General features: G+C 42.8%; 1 protein-coding gene across 2 annotated transcripts in view; it reads right to left on the reverse strand.

Annotated features, from left to right (window-relative positions):
- Positions 1-1,088: 1,088 nt before the first annotated feature.
- The window catches only part of LOC139388713 (volume-regulated anion channel subunit LRRC8A-like), a 40,890-nt gene continuing 22,220 nt past the window's right edge, over positions 1,089-19,758 (reverse strand). The window contains exons 2-4 of one of the 2 annotated variants that reach the window (XR_011629312.1): positions 16,670-18,791; positions 2,446-5,448; positions 1,089-1,296 (exon numbers count right to left, since the gene is read on the reverse strand). Coding sequence is in view for 1 of the 2 variants with exons in the window: in XM_071135566.1 (XP_070991667.1) it covers positions 5,173-5,448; positions 16,670-18,781 (2,388 nt within the window). In the remaining variant the exon portion in view is untranslated. Of the gene's footprint in view, positions 5,449-16,669; positions 18,792-19,758 lie in introns of both variants that reach the window. The other variant, XM_071135566.1, reaches the window with a different exon arrangement.

Genomic DNA, 19,758 nt, shown 5'->3' on the forward strand with positions numbered 1-19,758 from the left:
AGGGGATCATGCTCTGCTTCAATATGTCACAGTACATGTTGGCATTCATGGTTCCCTCAATGAACTGTAGCTCCCCAGTGCCGGCAGCACTCATGCACCCCCATGCTTGACTGTAGGCAAGACACACTTGTCTTTGTACTCCTCACCTGGTTGCCGCCACACACGCTTGACACCATCTGAACCAAATAAGTTTATCTTGGTCTCATCAGACCACAGGACATGGTTCCAGTAATTCATGTCCTTAGTCTGCTTGTCTTCAGCAAACTGTTTGCGGGCTTTCTTGTGCATCATCTTTAGAAGAGGCTTCCTTCTGGGACGACAGCCATGCAGACCAATTTGATGCAGTGTACGGCGTATGGTCTGAGCACTGACAGGCTGACCCCCCACCCCTTCAACCTCTGCAGCAATGCTGGCAGCACTCATACGTCTATTTCCCAAAGACAACCTCTGGATATGACGCTGAGCACGTGCACTCAACTTCTTTGGTCGACCATGGGGAGGCCTGTTCTGAGTGGAACCTGTCCAGTTAAACCGCTGTATGGTCTTGGCCACCGTGCTGCAGCTCAGTTTCAGGGTCTTGGCAATCTTCTTATAGCCCAGGCCATCTTTATGTAGAGCAACAATTCTTTTTTTCAGATCCTCAGAGAGTTCTTTGCCATGAGGTGCCATGTTGAACTTCCAGTGACCAGTCAGTATGAGGGAGTGTGAGAGCGATGACACCAAATTTAACACACCTGCTCCCCATTCACACCTGAGACCTTGTAACACAAACGAGTCACATGACACCGGGGAGGGAAAATGGCTAATTGGTCCCAATTTGGACATTTCCACTTAGGGGTGTACTCACTGTTGTTGCCAGCGGTTTAGACATTAATGGCTGTGTGTTGAGTTATTTTGAGGGGACAGCAAATTTACACTGTTAAACAAGCTGTACACTCACCACTTTACATTGTAGCAGAGTGTCATTTCTTCAGTGTTGTCACATGAAAAGATATACTCAAATATTTACAAAAATGTGAGGGGTGTACTCACTTTTGTGATATACTGTATATATACACATTTTTGTAATAATGACAATTGCAACAATACTGAATTAACACTTTTATTTTAACTTATTATAATACATATGGGCTTTTGGATGAGTGTTCTAATGTGATTCCACAGGTTGGTGGTATGTTTTGATTTAGCCGTTGCTGGCCCCATGCTTACATCTTTATCACAAATAAGACACCTTGCTTTCCCTGGTGCCAATTCCATGTAATAGTCCCACACTGGTGCTCTGCTTTTCTCTGCCATCTGTAAAACACACACACAGCTCTGAAGTGACAATGATACTGAAGAGTCTGCTTAGGAGACAAATACTCTCAACTGTTTGAATAAAAATATAGTTTAAGTTACCTGTGATGAATGTTGAAAACAAAAACTGTCATTTCTATATGCAGGAAATCCTATTTTAATAATGGACATGGTAAGAATTGACTACCAAAATGCAAGTCATAATTCCAATGACACCTAGCAAAATCTGAAAAGCGGTTCCTTCATTCATTTATTCCATAGGATATTTTTTAGATTTACTTAAAATAAGGTCTGTGTTTCATGTAGGCTTACACCACCTTGCCAATTTTATAACTGTGTAGATATCCATAGGACAAGATAACTCTGATCAATATTGGCTAAATATAAGCAAAGAATTGTTTTTTTTTTTTGTAGAGTGGATTTCTGAAAATATTTTGAGAAACATTACCTTATCCTAGTGAGATTTACACGGGTATCAAAACGCTGAGGTGGTTTAAGCCTGCACCCTATCCTGCACCCTAACCTGCACGAAACACAGACCTTATTGGAAGTAGATCAAGACATTCTCTATGGAAGACATGAACGGTAAAATAACGAAGGAACCCCTTTCAAGTTCAGCCGCAAGTTATTACAGGAATTCTAACGCGTTGACTATTTCTCTCTAAACCATATACCTTTAACTATTACGAGCCTGCAGCTGCCTACCACCCCTCAGTCAGACTGCTCTATCAAATATGAGCCTTAGGTAAAATCCGGAAACTATCACCTCGAAAACAAAACGTTTATTCTGTTCCGTAATTTATCTAAAGGGTGGCATCCATGAGTCTAAATATTCCTGTTACATTGCACAACCTTCAATGTTATGTCATAATTACGTAAAATTCTGGCAAATTAGTTTGCAAAGAGCCAGGCGGCATATACCCTGACTCTGTGTGCAATGAATGCAAGAGAAGTGACACAATTTCACCTGGTTAATATTGCCTGCTAACCTGGATTTCTTTTAGCTAAATATGCAGGTTTAAAAATATATACTTGTGTATTGATTTTAAGAAAGGCATTGATGTTTATGGTTAAGTACACATTGGAGCAACGACAGTCGTTGATTGATTATTTTTTATAAGATAGGTTTAATGCTAGCTAGGAACTTACCTTGGCTTACTGCTTTCGCGTAACAGGCAGCCTCCTCGTGAGGCAGGTGATTAGAGAGTTGGACTAGTTAACTGTAAGGTTGCAAGATTGGATCCCCCGAGCTGACAAGGTACAAATCTGTCGTTCTGCCTCGTTCCTAGGCCGTCATTGAAAATAAGAATGTGTTATTAACTGACATGCCTAGTTAAATAAAGATGAAATAAAGGAGTAAAAAAATTAATTTAAAAACATCGGCAAAATCGGCGATTTCCGATTGTTATGAAAACTTGAAATCGGCCCTAATTAATCGGCCATTCCGATTAATCGGTTGACCTCTAGTCCCAGCATCATCAGACTGAGCTTGTTGTCATTGCAGGCAATCTCAACGCTGTGCGTTACAGGGAAGACATCCTCCTCCCTCATGTGGTACCCTTCCTGCAGGCTCATCCTGACATGACCCTCCAGCATGACAATGACACCAGCCATACTGCTCGTTCTGTGTGTGATTTCCTGCAAGACAGGAATGTCAGTGTTCTGCAATGGCCAGCAAAGAGCTCAGATCTCAATCCTATTGAGCACGTCTGGGACCTGTTGGATCGGAGGGTGAGGGCTAGGGCCATTCCCCCCAGAAATGTCCGGGAACTTGCAGGTGCCTTGATGGAAGAGTGGGGTAACATCTCACAGCAAGAACTGGCAAATATGGTGCAGTCCATGAGGAGGAGATGCACTGCAGTACTTAATACAGCTGCTGGCCACACCAGATACTGACTGTTAATTTTGATTTTAACCCCCCCTTTGTTCAGGGACACATTATTCCATTTCTGTTAGTCACATGTCTGTGGAACTTGTTCAGTTTGTGTCTCAGTTGTTGAATCTTATGTTCATACAAATATTTACACATGTTAAGTTTGCTGGAAATAAACACAGTTGAGTGAGAGGATGTTTCTTTTTTTTGCTGAGTTTACTATAGAATTCCATGCATTCCTATAGAGGACTGCTCCTACTGGGGAGTGCCAATATGACCTTCCGGTGGCCTCTCAATGGCCAATACATAGCATCAGCAATCGAGGGTTTATATATATCATTGGTCTCAACCAATGATTTATATACACACTTGATTACTAATTGGGGATGCTGTGTTGAAACCACCATGCCTCCATCTTGGTACACCTTAATGCATACTTTTAAATTATATTATTTGGGCTAAACATACAAAAACATATTTTTTGGTGCATTTTTAGCATCAGCAATCCAGGGTTTATATACATCATTGGTCTCGACCAGCGAGCCTTTGCAATGGGATCTCTTGCTCCTTTCTGATGCACTCCTACTCTGTGAGCGTTGCTCCATTCATTTAAATCTGGGCCCTAGCCTTGACTAAAAAATGCAAAACTGCTAACTTTTCAGAACAGAGCTAGATTCAAAACACCTAGCTGGAAAGTTTTATTCGGTAAGTAACATTGCGAGAAAAGGGAAATGACATATGTAGTTTATACATAAAATGAAAATGATTGTGTGAACAAAGATGAATTATTAATCTCCCTTTCCTCCAAAGTTAGGCTTTCCTCTCCTAATATAACTTGGGACAGTTGGTGAGAAAAATAAAACCATCAATGCCTGTGCTCGAAACAATTTTACAACAGCTATACATTTGTCTGCATATTTAGCAAAATCATGAACATTATGGTTTTAATCAAAGACAATGTGGGACGTACAGCACAGCACCCAAAAGGTAAGGCCATATTAGTAACAAGAGTTGCCTGGCTGGTCTTGAAGGAATCAGCTGAGGTGGCAATTGCCCTCCAAATTATGTTGTTTACTCCAAGTCCAATCGATAAAAGTGTCTCTTCTTCGATATCCTGGCAGAATATATTGCACTAACATGTACTGTATGAGCCAATGCCATATCCATGGAAACTGTTTTGGAGTGCAAACATCTGGATCATTTTCATTAGGGCACAGTATCAAACGTTTCAAAACATTTAGCAACAGGAAACAAAAATATGTGTTTCTTATTGATAGTCCCTCTGTTTCAGACCATTTTCTTCCATTTGGTGGCTAATGAACAGGGCCCTGCTTTGGATGTATTGCCATCGAGATGTGTTCCCTTAAGCCAGTCGGATCCTGTGTCCTCTCACTGCCGTTTGGATAAACACATACTGCTGGTAATGGTGGACTGTATACTTTAAAGTGAAAATGATGGAAAACAGAGCACACACACATTGCTTGGTAGGCTACATGAGCCTTCCACTCCGATACAGCGTCTTTTCCATGTTGACCACTGGCTTTCTAGCAGTGGATCAGTTAGGCAGAAGATACTATATTTCTGAGTTCTAGGAGTGTGTGTGTTTTTATTTTTACCACATGGGGGAACCGTGGGGGTACTGCTTAGCTTTATAACCCCTTGTCCCTTTGTGGTCTCTGTCTATACGGAGACGACTCAGTACTAAAAAAGGGCCTCGATCTCAGAGAGATTTCTGTCTGGTTAGTCTGTTAAAGAGCATCTTGTGAACCTAAACAAACTAATTCAACCAGTAAAGCCAAGACACCAACCAACCATCCTTCTCTAAACGTACGTCCAGAAATATTGACACCTCTCACCCCTTTCTCCTTCCCGATACCAGTGGAGGCTGGTGGAGGGAGAAATTGGAGGTTGGCTGCTGATTTAAAATGACATCATCCTCCACTGCCAAATACCCCTTCTCTCTCCCGCTTTCCTCCTCTCCTTAGGCTCTCTGGAGTCTCTCCTCAGACCGGCTCTTTGTCGGCCCTCCACAGCTGCTCTTTGACCTCGGGGGGCAGGGTGTTAAAGAGGTCCTCCTCCACCACTAGACCACACCTCTTCAGCAGCCTGCACTCTCCCAACTCCACGGGCAGGCACTCCAGACGGTTCCCCCGCAGCTCCAGCTGGGTCAGGCCAGTCAGCTCGCCAAAGCGCGAGGGCAGAGTCTGCAGGCAGTTGTTGCCCAGGTTAAGGGTGCGCAGCTTCTTGCACTGGAACAGATCCGGCGGGAGGGACTCGATCTGACAGGGACAAGGAGGGAGAACAGAGAGAGGATGAATGTTGAAAAATAGGAGAAAGGTTCTTGTATTTGTTAACTTCTCCCCAGTGCATAGTTAACAGCTATATTTGTAATAGCAGACTTGGAAAAAGAGGCGAGAGAAATCCGTGCACTGTTCCCGCCGTAGTTACCCAATCAAAAACCAGTCACACACCAGCCCATAGAACTTTAAACCAATCAGAAAAAAATCAAAACAATCTGCCCTAAAGCAAAGACTGGCATGATACCCTAGCCAAGAATCTAGAGTAAATTATTTAGGTAGAGGCACAGACATACCGTGCATTCGGAAAGTATTCAGAACCCTTGACTTTATCCAAATTTTGTAACATTACAGCCTTATTCTAAAATGGATTCAATTGTTTTTTCCCCCTCATCAATCTACACACAACACCCCATAATGACACATCAATATAATTTTTTTGAAACATTCTTTGCAAATTTGTAAGAAAGTTAACTGAAATCACATGTACATACGTATTCAGACCCTTTAATCAGTACTTTGTTGAAGCACCTTTGGCATCGATTACAGCCTTGAGTCTTCTTGTGTATGACGCTACAAGATTGGCACATATATTTTGGGAGTTACTCCCATTCTTCTCTGCAGATCCTCTCAATCTGTCAGGTTGGATGGGGAGCATCGCTGCACAGCTATTTTCAGGTCTCTCAAGAGATCAAGGACATTCAGAGACTTGTCTTGAAACCACTCCTGCGTTGTCTTGGCTGTGTGCTTAGGGTCGTTGTCCTGTTGGAAGGTGAACCTTCACCCCAGTCTTAGGTCCTGAGCACCCTGTAGCAGGATTTCATCAAGGATCTCTCTGTACTTTGCTCTGTTAATCTTTCCCTCAATCCTCTCAGTCCCTGCCGCTGAAAAACATCCCCACAGCACGATGCTGCCACCACCATGCTTCACCGTAGGGATGATGCCAGGTTTCCTCCAGACGTTTGGCATTCAGGCCAATCTTGGTTTCATCAGACCAGAGAATCTTGTTTCTCATGTCCTTTAGGTGAATTTTTGCAAACTCCAAGCGGGCTGTCATGTACCTTTTACTGAGGAGTGGCCTCCATCTGGCCACTCTACCATAAAGACCTGATTGGTGGAGTGCTACAGAGATGGTTGTCCTTCTGGAAGGTTCTCCCATATCCACAGAGGAACTCTGGAGCTCTGTCAGAGTGACCATCAGGTTCTTGCTCACCTCCCTGACCAAGGCCCTTCTCCCCCGATTGCTTGGTTTGGCTGGGCGGCCAGCTCTAGGAAGATTCTTGGTGGTTCCAAAGTTCTTCCATTTCAGAATGATGGAGGCCACCCTGTTCTTGGGGACCTTCAACGCGACATTTCTTAGTACCCTTCCCCAGATCTGCGCCTCAACACAATCCTGTCTCGGAGCTCTACGGATAATTCCGTTGACCTCATGGCTTGGTTTTTGCTCTGATATGCACTGTCAACTGTGTCAACTTATATAGAGAGGTGTGTGCCTTTCCAAATCATGTCCAATCAAGTTGGAGAAACATTTCAAAGATGATAAATGGAAACAGGATGCACCTGAGCTACATTTCAAGTCTCATAGCAAAGGGTCTGAGTAGTTCTGTAAATAAGCTCTGTTTTGATTTTTTTTATGTATTTGCAAAAAAATCAGTTTTTGCTTTGTCATTATGGGATAGTGTGTAGATTGATGAGGAAAAATTACTTTCATCCATTTTAGATTAAGACTAACATAAAATGTGGAAAAAATCAAAGGGGTCTGAATACTTTCCGAATGCACTGTACACGTACATATTCTATAATAACTTATGCATCATGCCCACACTATCACCTGTTATTATTGGCTGCCATCTGTTGGGACAACAGCACAATGAGTGCATCCTATATAGATTATGTTAATTTAAGACAATTACGATCAGAGTATGCCGATTTACGAGCCTAAAAATAGCCTTAACAAATTACAAATGCGTTTCTTAGCTTCATGCGCTGAATATGTGAGATGGCTGGGGCTACTTTGGCATTGTTCTTCGAGCAAAAAACTCAAATGTAGCACATTGGTGTCCAGCTGCAAGCATTGGATCCTCGTTAGGGCCCACCTGGGAACGACGTTTTGCAAATTACACAACTCATTTAAGTCAATAATGTGCAAATTGCAAAGAGAAGACTCCGGAGAGGATCGTAAAAACGGAACACATCAGAGGGGTTCCTTGTAAACGGGGCTAATTTGGGATGCATAACACTCTGTTCCAGGACTATTTTCAGTGTGGACAAAGGAGTGCAGCAAAGGGTGTTTAATAGTTTTCCAACTTCATTGGGAGGAATGATGTTTGAAATTCTTTTGACATTTTTATCACGTTTTTTTAAATCATGATGAAAATGTCATTTTTTAGACCTATACATGCCTTCTGTAAAACCATATGACCTGTGAACGTGATAAAGACAACATATTGGTGCCATTATACTACTTATACTGTGCTTTAAAATATGAAGTATGTCTTGAATCTAAAATATAATTTTCACATTCATTAATTAAAACTACCCTTTTGAATTTGTTTATTTTAAGACACTTTGTTTGGAACAATATACTCCACAAGTACATCACATTTCCAGAGTGGGCTCTCTGCTAATTCTGAAGGTATGTAAAATTATATGAGCACCACCACCACAGTGAATGGAAAAATGGATTCAAAGGGAACTCCCTCTGCTGGTGACTTGCTGAATGTGCAATCCTAAATGTGGTCTGTGATTGGTTAACCTCCCAAGGTCGATGTCTGCACCCCCACAGAAATCAAATAAGCAAAATAAAAAACATCCCATACAAATCAGACAGTTTTAGCTAGAGATGTTTTTTGTTGTTGTATTGGATGCGTCCTAATTCTAGGATACCCACATACCTCACAAGACATGTCTGAAGGTCCCCCGGTACAAGTTGAAAAAATGTATGGAAATATATATATATATATAAACTCAGCAAAAAAAGAAACGTCCTCTCACTGTAAACTGTGTTAATTTTCAGCAAACTTAACGTGTAAATATTTGAATGAACATAAGATTCTACAACTGAGACATAACCTGAACAAGTTCCACAGACATGTCACTAACAGAAATGGAATAATGTCCCTGAACAAAGGGGGAGGGAAGGGGTCAAAATCAAAAGTAACAGTCAGTATCTAGTGTGGCCACCAGCTGCATTAAATACTGCAGTGCATCTCCTCCTCATGGACTGCACCAGATTTGCCAGTTCTTCCCCCAAGGCACCTGCAAATTCCCAGAAATTTCTGGGGGGAATGGTCCTAGCCCTCACCTTCCGATCCAAATAGGTACCAGACGTGCTTCAATGAGATTGAGATTCGGGCTCTTCTCTGGCCATGGCAGAACACTGACTTTCCTGTCTTGCAGGAAATCCCGCACAGAACGAGCAGTATGGCTGGTGGCATTGTCCTGCTGGAGGGTCATGTCAGGATGAGCCTACAGGAAGTGTACCACATGAGGGAGGATGTCTTTCCTGTAATGAACAGCATTGAGATTGCCTGCAATGACAATAAGCTCAGTCCGATGATGGTGGGACACCGCCCCAGACCATGACGGTCCCTCCACCTCCAAATCGATCCCACACCAGAGTACAGGCCTCGGTGTAACGCTCATTCCTTCGAGATATATATATATATATATATACACACACAGTGGGGAGAACAAGTATTTGATACACTGCCGATTTTGCAGGTTTTCCTACCTACAAAGCATGTAGAGGTCTGTAATTTTTATCATAGGTACACTTCAACTGTGAGAGACGGAATCTAAAACAAAAATCCAGAAAATCACATTGTATGATTTTTAAGTAATTAATTTGCATTTTATTACATGACATAAGTATTTGATCACCTACCAACCAGTAAGAATTAGTTTTTCTTTAAGAAGCCCTCCTGTTCTCCACTCATTACCTGTATTAACTGCACCTGTTTGAACTTGTTACCTGTATAAAAGACACCTGTCCACACACTCAATCAAACAGACTCCAACCTCTCTACAATGGCCAAGACCAGAGAGCTGTGTAAGGACATCAGGGTTAAATTGTAGACCTGCACAAGGCTGGGACGGGCTACAGGACAATAGGCAAGCAGCTTGGTGAGAAGGCAACAACTGTTGGCGCAATTATTAGAAAATGGAAGAAGATCAAGATGACGGTCAATCACCCTCGGTCTGGGGCTCCATGCAAGATCTCACCTCGTGGGGCATCAATGATCATGAGGAAGGTGAGGGATCAGCCCAGAACTACACGGCAGGACCTGGTCAATGACCTGAAGAGAACTGGGACCGCCGTCATGGATTAAAATCCTGCAGCGCACGCAAGGTCCCCCTGCTCAAACCAGCACATGTCCAGGCCCGTCTGAAGTTTGCCAATGGCCATCTGGATGATCCAGAGGAGGAATGGGAGAAGGTCATGTGGTCTGATGAGACAAAATATAGAGCGTTTTGGTCTAAACTCTACTCGCCGTGTTTGGAGGAAGAAGAAGGATGAGTACAACCCCAAGAACACCATCCCAACCGTGAAGCATGGAGGTGGAAACATCATTCTTTGGGGATGCTTTTCTGCAAAGAGGACAGGACGACTGCACCGTAGAGGGGAGGGTGGATGGGGCCATGTATCTTGGCCAACAACCTCCTTCCCTCACTAAGAGCATTGAAGATGGGTCGTGGCTGGGTCTTCCAGCATGACAACGACCCGAAACACACAGCCAGGGCAACTAAGGAGTGGCTCCGTAAGAAGCATCTCAAGGTCCTGGAGTGGCCTAGCCAGTCTTCAGACCTGAACCCAATAGAAAATCTTTGGAAGGAGATGAAAGTCCGTATTGCCCAGCGACAGCCCCGAAACCTCAAGGATCTGGAGAAGGTCTGTATGGAGGAGTGAGCCAAAATCCCTGCTGCAGTGTGCGCAAACCTGGTCAAGAACTACAGGAAACGTATGATCTCTGTAATTGCAAACAAAGGTTTCTGTACCAAATATTAAGTTCTGCTTTTCTGATATATCAAATACTTATGTCATGCAATAAAATGCAAATCAATGACTTAAAAATCATACAATGTGATTTTCTGGATTTTTTTTTAAGATTCCGTCTCTCGCAGTTGAAGTGTACCTATGATAAAAAATTACAGACCTCTACATGCTTTGTAAGTAGGAAAACCTGCAAAATCGGCAGTGTGTTAAATACTTGTTCTCCCCACTGTATATAGATATTCATGACTCGTTTCAGGAAACTAGACGTATGTCACATGTCACTACTTCACAGGAGCAGCATTTGAAGAAACATTGTTTATCAAAATGCGTTTTTTGGAACATGTGAACGTTCATGTGCCTTAAAAAAAAAGTTGTATTCCTTCCATAAATATTAATAAAATTGTTAAAAATGACGAGCTTAGTTGGTTTAGCCATGGAAAAAGTGAGGAACCTTCCCACTAGCCATGATTAGCTGAGAATGTATGGGCTAAACATGCCAGGAGTTGAGTTTGGATTGGTCTGCCATGTAGCCCGCTTCTGTCTATAAAGTGAGCTGTTCAGTATGTGTTGACGGTCACAGGGTAGCCTAGTGGTTAGAGCGTTGGACTAGTAACCGAAAGGTTGCGAGTTCAAACCCCCGAGCTGACAAGGTACAAATCTGTCGTTCTGCCCCTGAACAGGCAGTTAACCAACCCACTGTTCCTAGGCCGTCATTGAAAACAAGAATGTGTTCTTAACTGACTTGCCTCGTTAAATAAAGAAAAAAAAGTATTATCCCTGTACCGTTTACACCTTCTGTATGAGGCAGTATTTTCGTTTTTGGCAAAAAAAAACGTACCCATTTGAAACAGCCTATTTCTCAGCCCCAGAAACTAGAATATGCATATAATTGTCAGATTAGGATAGAAAACACTAAAGTTTCCAAAACTGTAAAAATATTGTCAGAACTGATATTGCAGGCGAAAGCCTGAGGAAAATCCAATCATATTTTGAAACCTCTGTGTTCCTATGCATGCCTATCCTCCATTTAAAGGGATATCAACCAGATTCCTTTTTCTATGGCTTCCCTAAGGTGTCAACAGTCTTTAGACATCGTTTCAGGCTTTTATTTTGAAAAATGACCATGAAGGATCACATTGCGTAAGTGGATAGGTGGGGGCTCTCAGAGTGAGTTTTGTGCAACTGAGTAAAGCGGCCATTGTTTCTCCCGCTGTTATTGAAAAAGCTACACACTTGGTTGATATATTATTGAATATATATTTTAAAAACAACATGAGGATTGATTATAAAAAACGTTTTACATGTTTCTGTGGACATTATGGATATTATTTGGAATATACGTCTGCGTTGTCGTGACCGCTCTTTCCTGTGGATTTCTGAACATAACGCGACAAACAAACGTCGGTATTTTGGGTATAAAAATAATCTTTATGGAACAAAAGGAACATTTGTTGTGTAACTGGGAGTCTCATGAGTGAAAACATCCGAAGATCAAAGGTAAACAATTTTTTTGATTGCTTTTCTGATTTCCGTGACCTAGCTACTTAATGCTTAGTGTACATAATGTTATGCTAGCGCTAAACTTACACAAACGCTTGGATTGCTTTCGCTGTAAAGCATCATTTCAAAATCTGACAGGTGGATTGACAAAAGGCTAAGCTGTGTTTTGCAATATTGCACTTGTGATTTCATGAATATGAATATTTTTTAGTAATATTATTTGACTGTGGCGCTATGCTATTCAGCGGTTGCTGATGACAATTATCCCGGTACCGGGATGGGTAGCGTCAAGAAGTTTTAAGAGGGTGTGAACGATGCTGAATGGGTGTAGACAAAGATGAGCTCTCCAGTAGGTGTACCAAAACATTCAAGGGCCATTTTAGTTATAGCCTAATGTTAGCTAGTCAACATGGAACCTAGTTTGTTACACTCTGAAAAGTGGGGTTATAAGTTTATCAACTTTAAATGCAGAATTACTTTCCCACTGTTCCTCCACGCTCCCGAGTGGCACAACGGTCTAAAGCACTGCATCTCAGTGCAAGAGGCATCACTACAGTCCCTGGTTCAAATCCAGGTTGTATCATATCTGGCCGTGATAGGGAGGCGCACAATTGGCCCAGCGTCGTCCGGGTTTGGCCGAGGTAGGCCGTCATTGTAAATAAGAATTTGTTCTTAACTGACTTGCCTAGTTAAATAAAGGTGAAATAAAAATATTAAAACATGGTGTATGACATACAATTTTCTAGCTCTGAGTCTCTACTTTTATCCAATATAAAAAATAGAATTTCAGATTTCGCTACATAAGACCGAATTGAGGCGGTTGGTCACATATGGAGACTGTTTAGAAACAAAAATAAGGGGTTAAATACGTACATGTAAAAAATAAAATGAATCTCTCCGATATAGGACAGACTCTTCAGAACAAACTTCCTTTAGATTTTTTGTTTGGACTATCTGTTGTTCAAAGTAGTGAATCTGTTATTCAATGCATTTGTATGGGTTAATAGCTTAGACTCTTATGGGTTAAACATCCTTCCTCCCTATGAAGTTTCTATGTGACAATTGCCAGAACAATCTGAGATACCCAAAATATTTTTTGCTCCCGCTGGAGTGGAATCGCCTTAAAACCATGATTCTGTACAGAAGACAGTAAACCTTTTCCAGCTATCATTGGGGCGGCAGGTAGCCTAATGGTTAGAGTGTTGGACTAGAAACTGAAAGGTTGCTCGATCGAATCCCCGAGCTGACAAGGTAAAAAAAAAAAAAATGTTGTTCTGCCCCTGAACAAGGCAGTTGTTGCCTTGTTCAGTTAAATAAAAGGTTAAATACAAAATAAAAATCTGCTTAACAAGGCTGAGTTGCATCTAATGGGGTGTAGGACACACTGTTCAAAGAATGACACTGTTTTAGAGGAGCTTGACTAGTGAACTATTTATTTATAGTCCTAAAAACGAATTCACTAGACATTTTGACTTCATATTGGCTTGAAAATGCTTACATTTTCAGTTACTAAAAAAATAAGTACAGTACCAATATAGTGAAAATCACCCCAGAGACAAGTGCTCTTTATCTGCAGCCAGAAGTATTTTATTTATGCATTTTTTGCTTTACAAAACAGACAGATAATGACAGCAAACAATACACTGAGAATACCCCCCACCCCTCAACTGGAGACAAATCAATACATTCAAAAACAACAAAACATAACATTGCTCTTAAGGAATTGGCACCTTGCTTCAATGATATTTGACACACTGCACAGTATAAGGACTATGCTCGGCATTAAAAATAATCACTGTGGATCAGGGTTGGTTGCAGGTTGCATGTTGTTTCCCATCATCACTTGAAAGATACGTGATAAAGGGCTGCCATATCTTAACAAATGTATTAGATCTGCCAGAGATATCATGTCGTATCGTTTCTACGTGTAGCAAGCTGGTGACTTCAGCTAACCAGGTTTTAAAAACAGGTACAGTCTCCTTATTCCAAAGGCTCAAAATGTTTCTTTTTGCAATAACCCTGCCATATTGTAATGTTTTTTGTTCCCAGTGGGTTAAAGCCGTTAGGTGCTGTAACCTGCCTAAAACAGGAGTATCCGGGGCTGGTATGAGGTTACAGCTGTAATACTCCTGAGAAACACTTAGAAATATCCTGCCAGAATGTGTGCAGTTTGGGGCATGACCAGAAGAGGTAACCTCAGATCCGATATGCCCTCAGATTTGCACTGAGGGCATATCGGAGAGACCGAGGGGTAGAACGAGTGTAATTTGGTACAGGAATAGTGTAGTCTGTGAATCACTTTGTATTGAATAAGTTGGTGTCGGGAGTTTATCGAGCACAAGTGAATATCTTGAAGCAATCACACCAACAGTCATCAGTAATCTCTATAACAAGGTCTTCCTCCCAGGTCTCCTTCAAATGTTAGAGTAATATGCTGTAAAGTTATCTACAAAGCTGGAGATCAAACTCTTGGAGCCAGGGGCGAAGTTCATGAAAATATACAACTGGTGGGCAGGTGTAATTGCCTCAAAATGTGGTATATTTAAGTAAACGTAGTTTCTTATCTGAAGATATCGGTAGAAGTTAGATGCGGGGAGATCGTACATTTCCCTCAACTGTGTGAATGTGGCAAAAATATTGATGTAAAGGTCTGTAATAGTAGTAATGCCCAGAAAAAAAAGTGTTGTCAATTGGTGTGTGGGGGGGGACATAGTTATGTCAAATAGGACATACAGAGGTCTCCGGGAGACCAAATGTTTTCCTTATGATACCATTTTTGCATAAAGTTATTGCCAGTAATACCTGTAGAGGATTTAGTTGATGAAAAGAAAAGTGCTGGAAGAGAGGTGTTGTGTATATCTTGGATCTACCATGCCAGGGTATGCATCCTGCCAATAAACCTAATAAACCTGCCCAATAACAATGTTGAAAATTTGGTAGGCTCAGGCCACCTAATTCTTTGGGCTTGATTATATGTTTTTTAGAGATCTAGTGTACTTTGTATCCCCACACAAAAGGCAAGATAATAGAATCCAAGGATTTGAAAAAAGCTTTACTTAAAATACAGCCAAATTCTGAAAGAGATAAAGGAATCTGGGGACTGTAACAATTTTAATAGCGTTAACACAGCCTATCATAGATAGAGGCAACACTCTCAAGATCTCAATGTTGCGTTTCAACTTCTCTATCACGTCGTGGTAGTTCAATTTAGGGTCCTTGGGGATGACAACCCCTAAATATTTAATTTAGTCTCCTGTGAATTTAAAAGGTATATGTTTAAGGAACTCTGGGTTTAAGTCCCCTTTAAGAGGCATGAATTCGCTTTTTTGCCAGTTTATGGTATACCCAGAGAGTTCTCCTAATGATTCGATGAGCTCCAACAGCAGTGGAAATGACTCTTCGGGGCGTGAGACAAACAAGATGATGTCATCCGCATAGAGCGAGATGCGGTGATCAACCTTGCCTATGTTTAGCTGAAGCAATGGCAGGACGGCTTCTGATACAGACAGCTAGGGGTTCCATAGCAATGGCAAATAGCAACGGACTCAAGGGGCATCCCTGGCTGCAGGAATGTTAAAGTGAAAAGGAGGGGAATTATTGTGATTAGTGAGAACTGAAGCCGTCGTTCACGCATATAGTATTTCAGGCCACGAGACAACACTCTTGCCCAGACCAAACTCATTTAATGATTTCTGGTGCGTTAAGTGCAAGTATTGCAATTTTAAAATAAAGATTTAATAGCTCTTCATACTGTCCCTCGAGGGTGGCGATGCATGTCTCGTGGTCACCTGCGTTTCCTTCCAGATCAATAATGTGGGTTGTATGTTCAGCCAGGGAGGTTTGCACTGATTGTAAGGATGAGTCGAGATGATTAAATCAAGCGTTCATGTCCTCTTCCATTGTCTTGATAGCTGCTAAAATAATAGTCGGTGAGGGCTCCGAGTCAGGGCTAGCGATTACGGTCAGGCAAACGCAAGCATCGCCATCCTCGTCTTGTGCTGTGGTGGGGACTTTACCATCTTTCTTTCCGGTTGTTTTTGGATTCATTAGTTTCCCCATGGCCGTGTTTCTCATGGAGTTGCTCATAGTAGCAGTTTGGTTGGGCAAAAGTAGAATTTAAATCAAATTTAAGCAAGGGTGAGGAGGTAGTCGGAAAAGCGTCTACTCCATGGTGCTCACTAGCGCCCCCCCCCCCCCCCATCAGTGTACTTTTAAAACTCGGGCACATTGCATCACATCAGACAGTTACTTTACTTGAACTCATTTGAAACATATTATTAGCACTAGCAGGGTAGGCTGTTACTGTCTCAGAATTATGGGCAAATTAACTATTGAAGCGATAATTTCAACTCAACGGAGTTGGAGACATCTCGGTCTACTACACAAAACTCTACAATGTGTACTCTACAATATGTGCACAAGATCATTAGGGCAAATTATCCCTAACATAACCACGTTCCGGTCTTCATCATTATGCTAAGCCCTACCTTCCCATTCACATGTGAAAGAGGCAGGTAGACGAGAGTAGAGCTTTTCAAGAACAAATGTCTAACATTTTCCTGTGACACACAGATAAATGCAAAGACAAGTGTTTCTTTGACCATTTGACCTGACCAGGAAATAATCTGGGCCCTAACAAAGATAGTTAGTTCCAAGTGTGTATCAAATATTTTCTCTGGGACGCTCAAATACTAGATCTGTACTCACCCTGTTGGCTGTCACAGCAAAGTACTGCAGGTTCTGGAGGAAGCCCACGTCGGCATGTATACTGGTCAGGTTGTTGTGACTCAGGTCCAGGAAGCGCAGTTTGCGGCAGTAGAACAGCTGGCCCGGGATGTTCTCGATCTTGTTGCGGTTTAGGTAGAGCCTCTCCATGTTCGTCAAGGTGCCGATCTGGATGGGGATATAAGCGATCTGGTTGTACCACAGCTTCAAGTTTACCAGACGGTGCAGGTGCTGGAAGCTGATGATCTCCTCGATGGTCTTAAGGTTGTTGTCCTTCAGGTCAATCTCCTGCAGGTTGTGCAGGCTGAAGATGGAGTGCGGGATACGTTCCAGGTCGCAGCGCAACAGCTCCAGCTCTGTCAGGTTCACCATCTTCTTCAGGCTGTTGAGCACCATCAGCTTGGTGCCCTCATTGTTGATTGACAACTTCTGGAGGTGGACCCCAACGTCTGTCACCACCTGAGGCAGCTTGGTCAGGTTACTCTTCAGACGGAGCACTTTGAGCCTCTTGAGCTCTCGTAGCCCGTCGATGACAATGTAGCGGTTGTTCTCTGCGCTCAGGTTCCCTGTGAGGTGCAGCTCGCTCAGGTTCTTCAGGCTGTAGATCCATAGAGGAATCTCCTTGATGTCAGTGAATTTTATGTGGAGGGACTTGAGGTTCTCCCTCAGAAAGGCCAAAGCTGGGGCCTCAATTTTTGCCGGTGTGTGGTAGAGCCACATCTCTCTCAGGCTGACTAGCTGGGCAATGATGGGGGGGATGGTGACATCAGGGATGAGCTCCAGCTTGAGCACCTCCAGTTCTATTAGGTCAAACACTGTTTCAGGGATTCCGTTAAGCATGAACAAGTGCAGCTCCAGTTTCTCCTGGGAGTTCTTGGTGATACGTTGCCGCAGCTTGTCCAGCGTCCACTCATTGTTGAGGTTCAGCTGACGCAGTTTGTTCTCGCTAACCTCCGACAGGAAGACCGCAAAGCGTTTGGAGTAGAGCGGGTCATACTGGTCTATCATGTGCAACATGAAGGCAAAGTCGTTTTTCACGTCTGGTATGTCACTGTACCTGCTCTCCTCGCGGATTGACTCAAAGGAGTAGCGCTTAAGCGAGCGGCTGAGCATCCAGCAGAGGGTGTACATGCAGATGAGACCGTAAATCCCCACCAGGCTGATATAGAAACATGCCAGAATCTTGAAGAGTGTGGCCAGGGGGTGAGCACAGTGGTACATCCTATAGCCCGTCAGCTTCTCAATGTCCACCGTGCAGATCACACTGAACTTGATGTAGTGCACATAGTAGGCCGTGTAGCAGATGATCAGGATGAACTTGATGACTTTGATGATGGTCTGGCGGATGTAGAGCCGGTAGACAATGTCCCCTTCTTCGACGTGGATCCGGAACTTCTTGACCTTCTCAAAAAGAGCTTTGGCCTGCTCGCCTTCCTTCTTGTCCAGGACACCCGTGTCGGAGCGGTCAACAATGCCCTGCTCGATGAGGGACTTGGTCCTTTGGAGCATGGGCACGCTGGCCTCCACGTCCTCGCTGATGCATGATGCCTTCTTGTCCATGGTACCGTTCATCTTCCCCAGAGGCTTGGGGTCGCTCTCCTCCACTACAGTCTCAGACAGAGCCCTGGTGGTCCATGGCGAGTCAAAACACTTGAGCAGGATGGACACAAAGTGCTCCAGTTTGGAGCTAGTCCGGGGGAACTTGAACCAGAAGTTACTGCAGGCTAGGAAGATGAGGGTGTGCAGTAGCACCAGGTAGGGGAAGTACTTGGCAAACCAGTGCAGCTTGTTCTCATAGCAGACTGCGTCAATGTAGTTGTACTGGTGCCGGTCCAGTTCATACTGGATGCCTTTTGGCTCTGGGTCAAAGGGGTCACGGAAGCTCATATTGAGGTACTCACAGGATTTGTTGACCACCCACTTGCAGGGCAGGCAGATCATCTTGTCCTGGGTTACCTGTAGCGTGCCCCCAAACACGGCGATCATGAGCATGACGATGGAGATGTAGTCTGTGAAGACGTCCCACCATGGCTTCAGGATGCGGTACGCCGGCTGTGTGTCGGCAAAGTATCGGAGCTCTGTGATGGGGATCATGATGGTTTACCTATAGAAAGGGAGAGAAAAAAAATGTCATGCAAGACATTCACAATGCCACTCGTATACTTCAAAGTTCATTAGAGTAAAAGCTTCAAAAGGTTGGCTCCAACATGCTTGAACTACAAACATAGCTCATCAAATCGAACAGGATTGCACAATAAAGTCAGAGAATTATTTCCGTTGTGGGGAAATACGTCATGTCAGCATGAGTTAGAGCTGGGCCATGTACCGGTATTGATACACGGACCGGTTTGGGTTTATACTTTACCTTCAAAAACTGTATTTGAATATTTGGTTTGTTAAATGTGATATGCCATGTGTAACGTAGATTTTTATAGATTACTTCGCTACTTAAGTCATCTCTCTCTGCTCTCTCCATGCCTCTTTCCACACAGACCTAGCCCCGCCCCGTCACTCAAGGAGCAGATGTTGTTCCTCAACCACGAGACACTTGAATTCAGTCTCTGCATGATTAATGCAGCACATTAAACATTGTTGAAGACAAAGATGCTGTTTTCACTTTGCTTCTTAATATAAATCCACTAGTGTTCTATTAGTTTGTGTTTCTTATATCTGCAAACAGCTAGATTGTCTTTTCTTAGCAAACTGGGCCTGAATCTTGTTAGCCGCTAATGCTAATCGCTAACTAGCTAATAAATGTACTGAGTCAGAGCAAACGTAACTAGCTATACAGCCTGATAATACCAATGATGGTGTAGACCCACAGTACCAGCCAAAAGTTGACACACCTACTCATTCAAGGATTTTTCTTTATGTGTACCATTTCCTACATTGTAGAAAAATAGTGAAACTATGAAATAACTCATATGGAATCATGCAGTAAAAGAAAGTGTTAAATCAAAATATATTTCAGATTTTAGATTCTTCAAAGTAGCCACCCTTTGTCTTGACAGCTTTGCACACTCTCAACCAGCTTAACCTGGAATGCTTTTCCAACAGTCTTGAAGGAGTTC

The sequence above is a fragment of the Oncorhynchus clarkii genome, chromosome 29 (assembly GCF_045791955.1).
Source record: "Oncorhynchus clarkii lewisi isolate Uvic-CL-2024 chromosome 29, UVic_Ocla_1.0, whole genome shotgun sequence".
In the NCBI taxonomy this organism is placed as follows: Eukaryota; Metazoa; Chordata; class Actinopteri; order Salmoniformes; family Salmonidae; genus Oncorhynchus; species Oncorhynchus clarkii.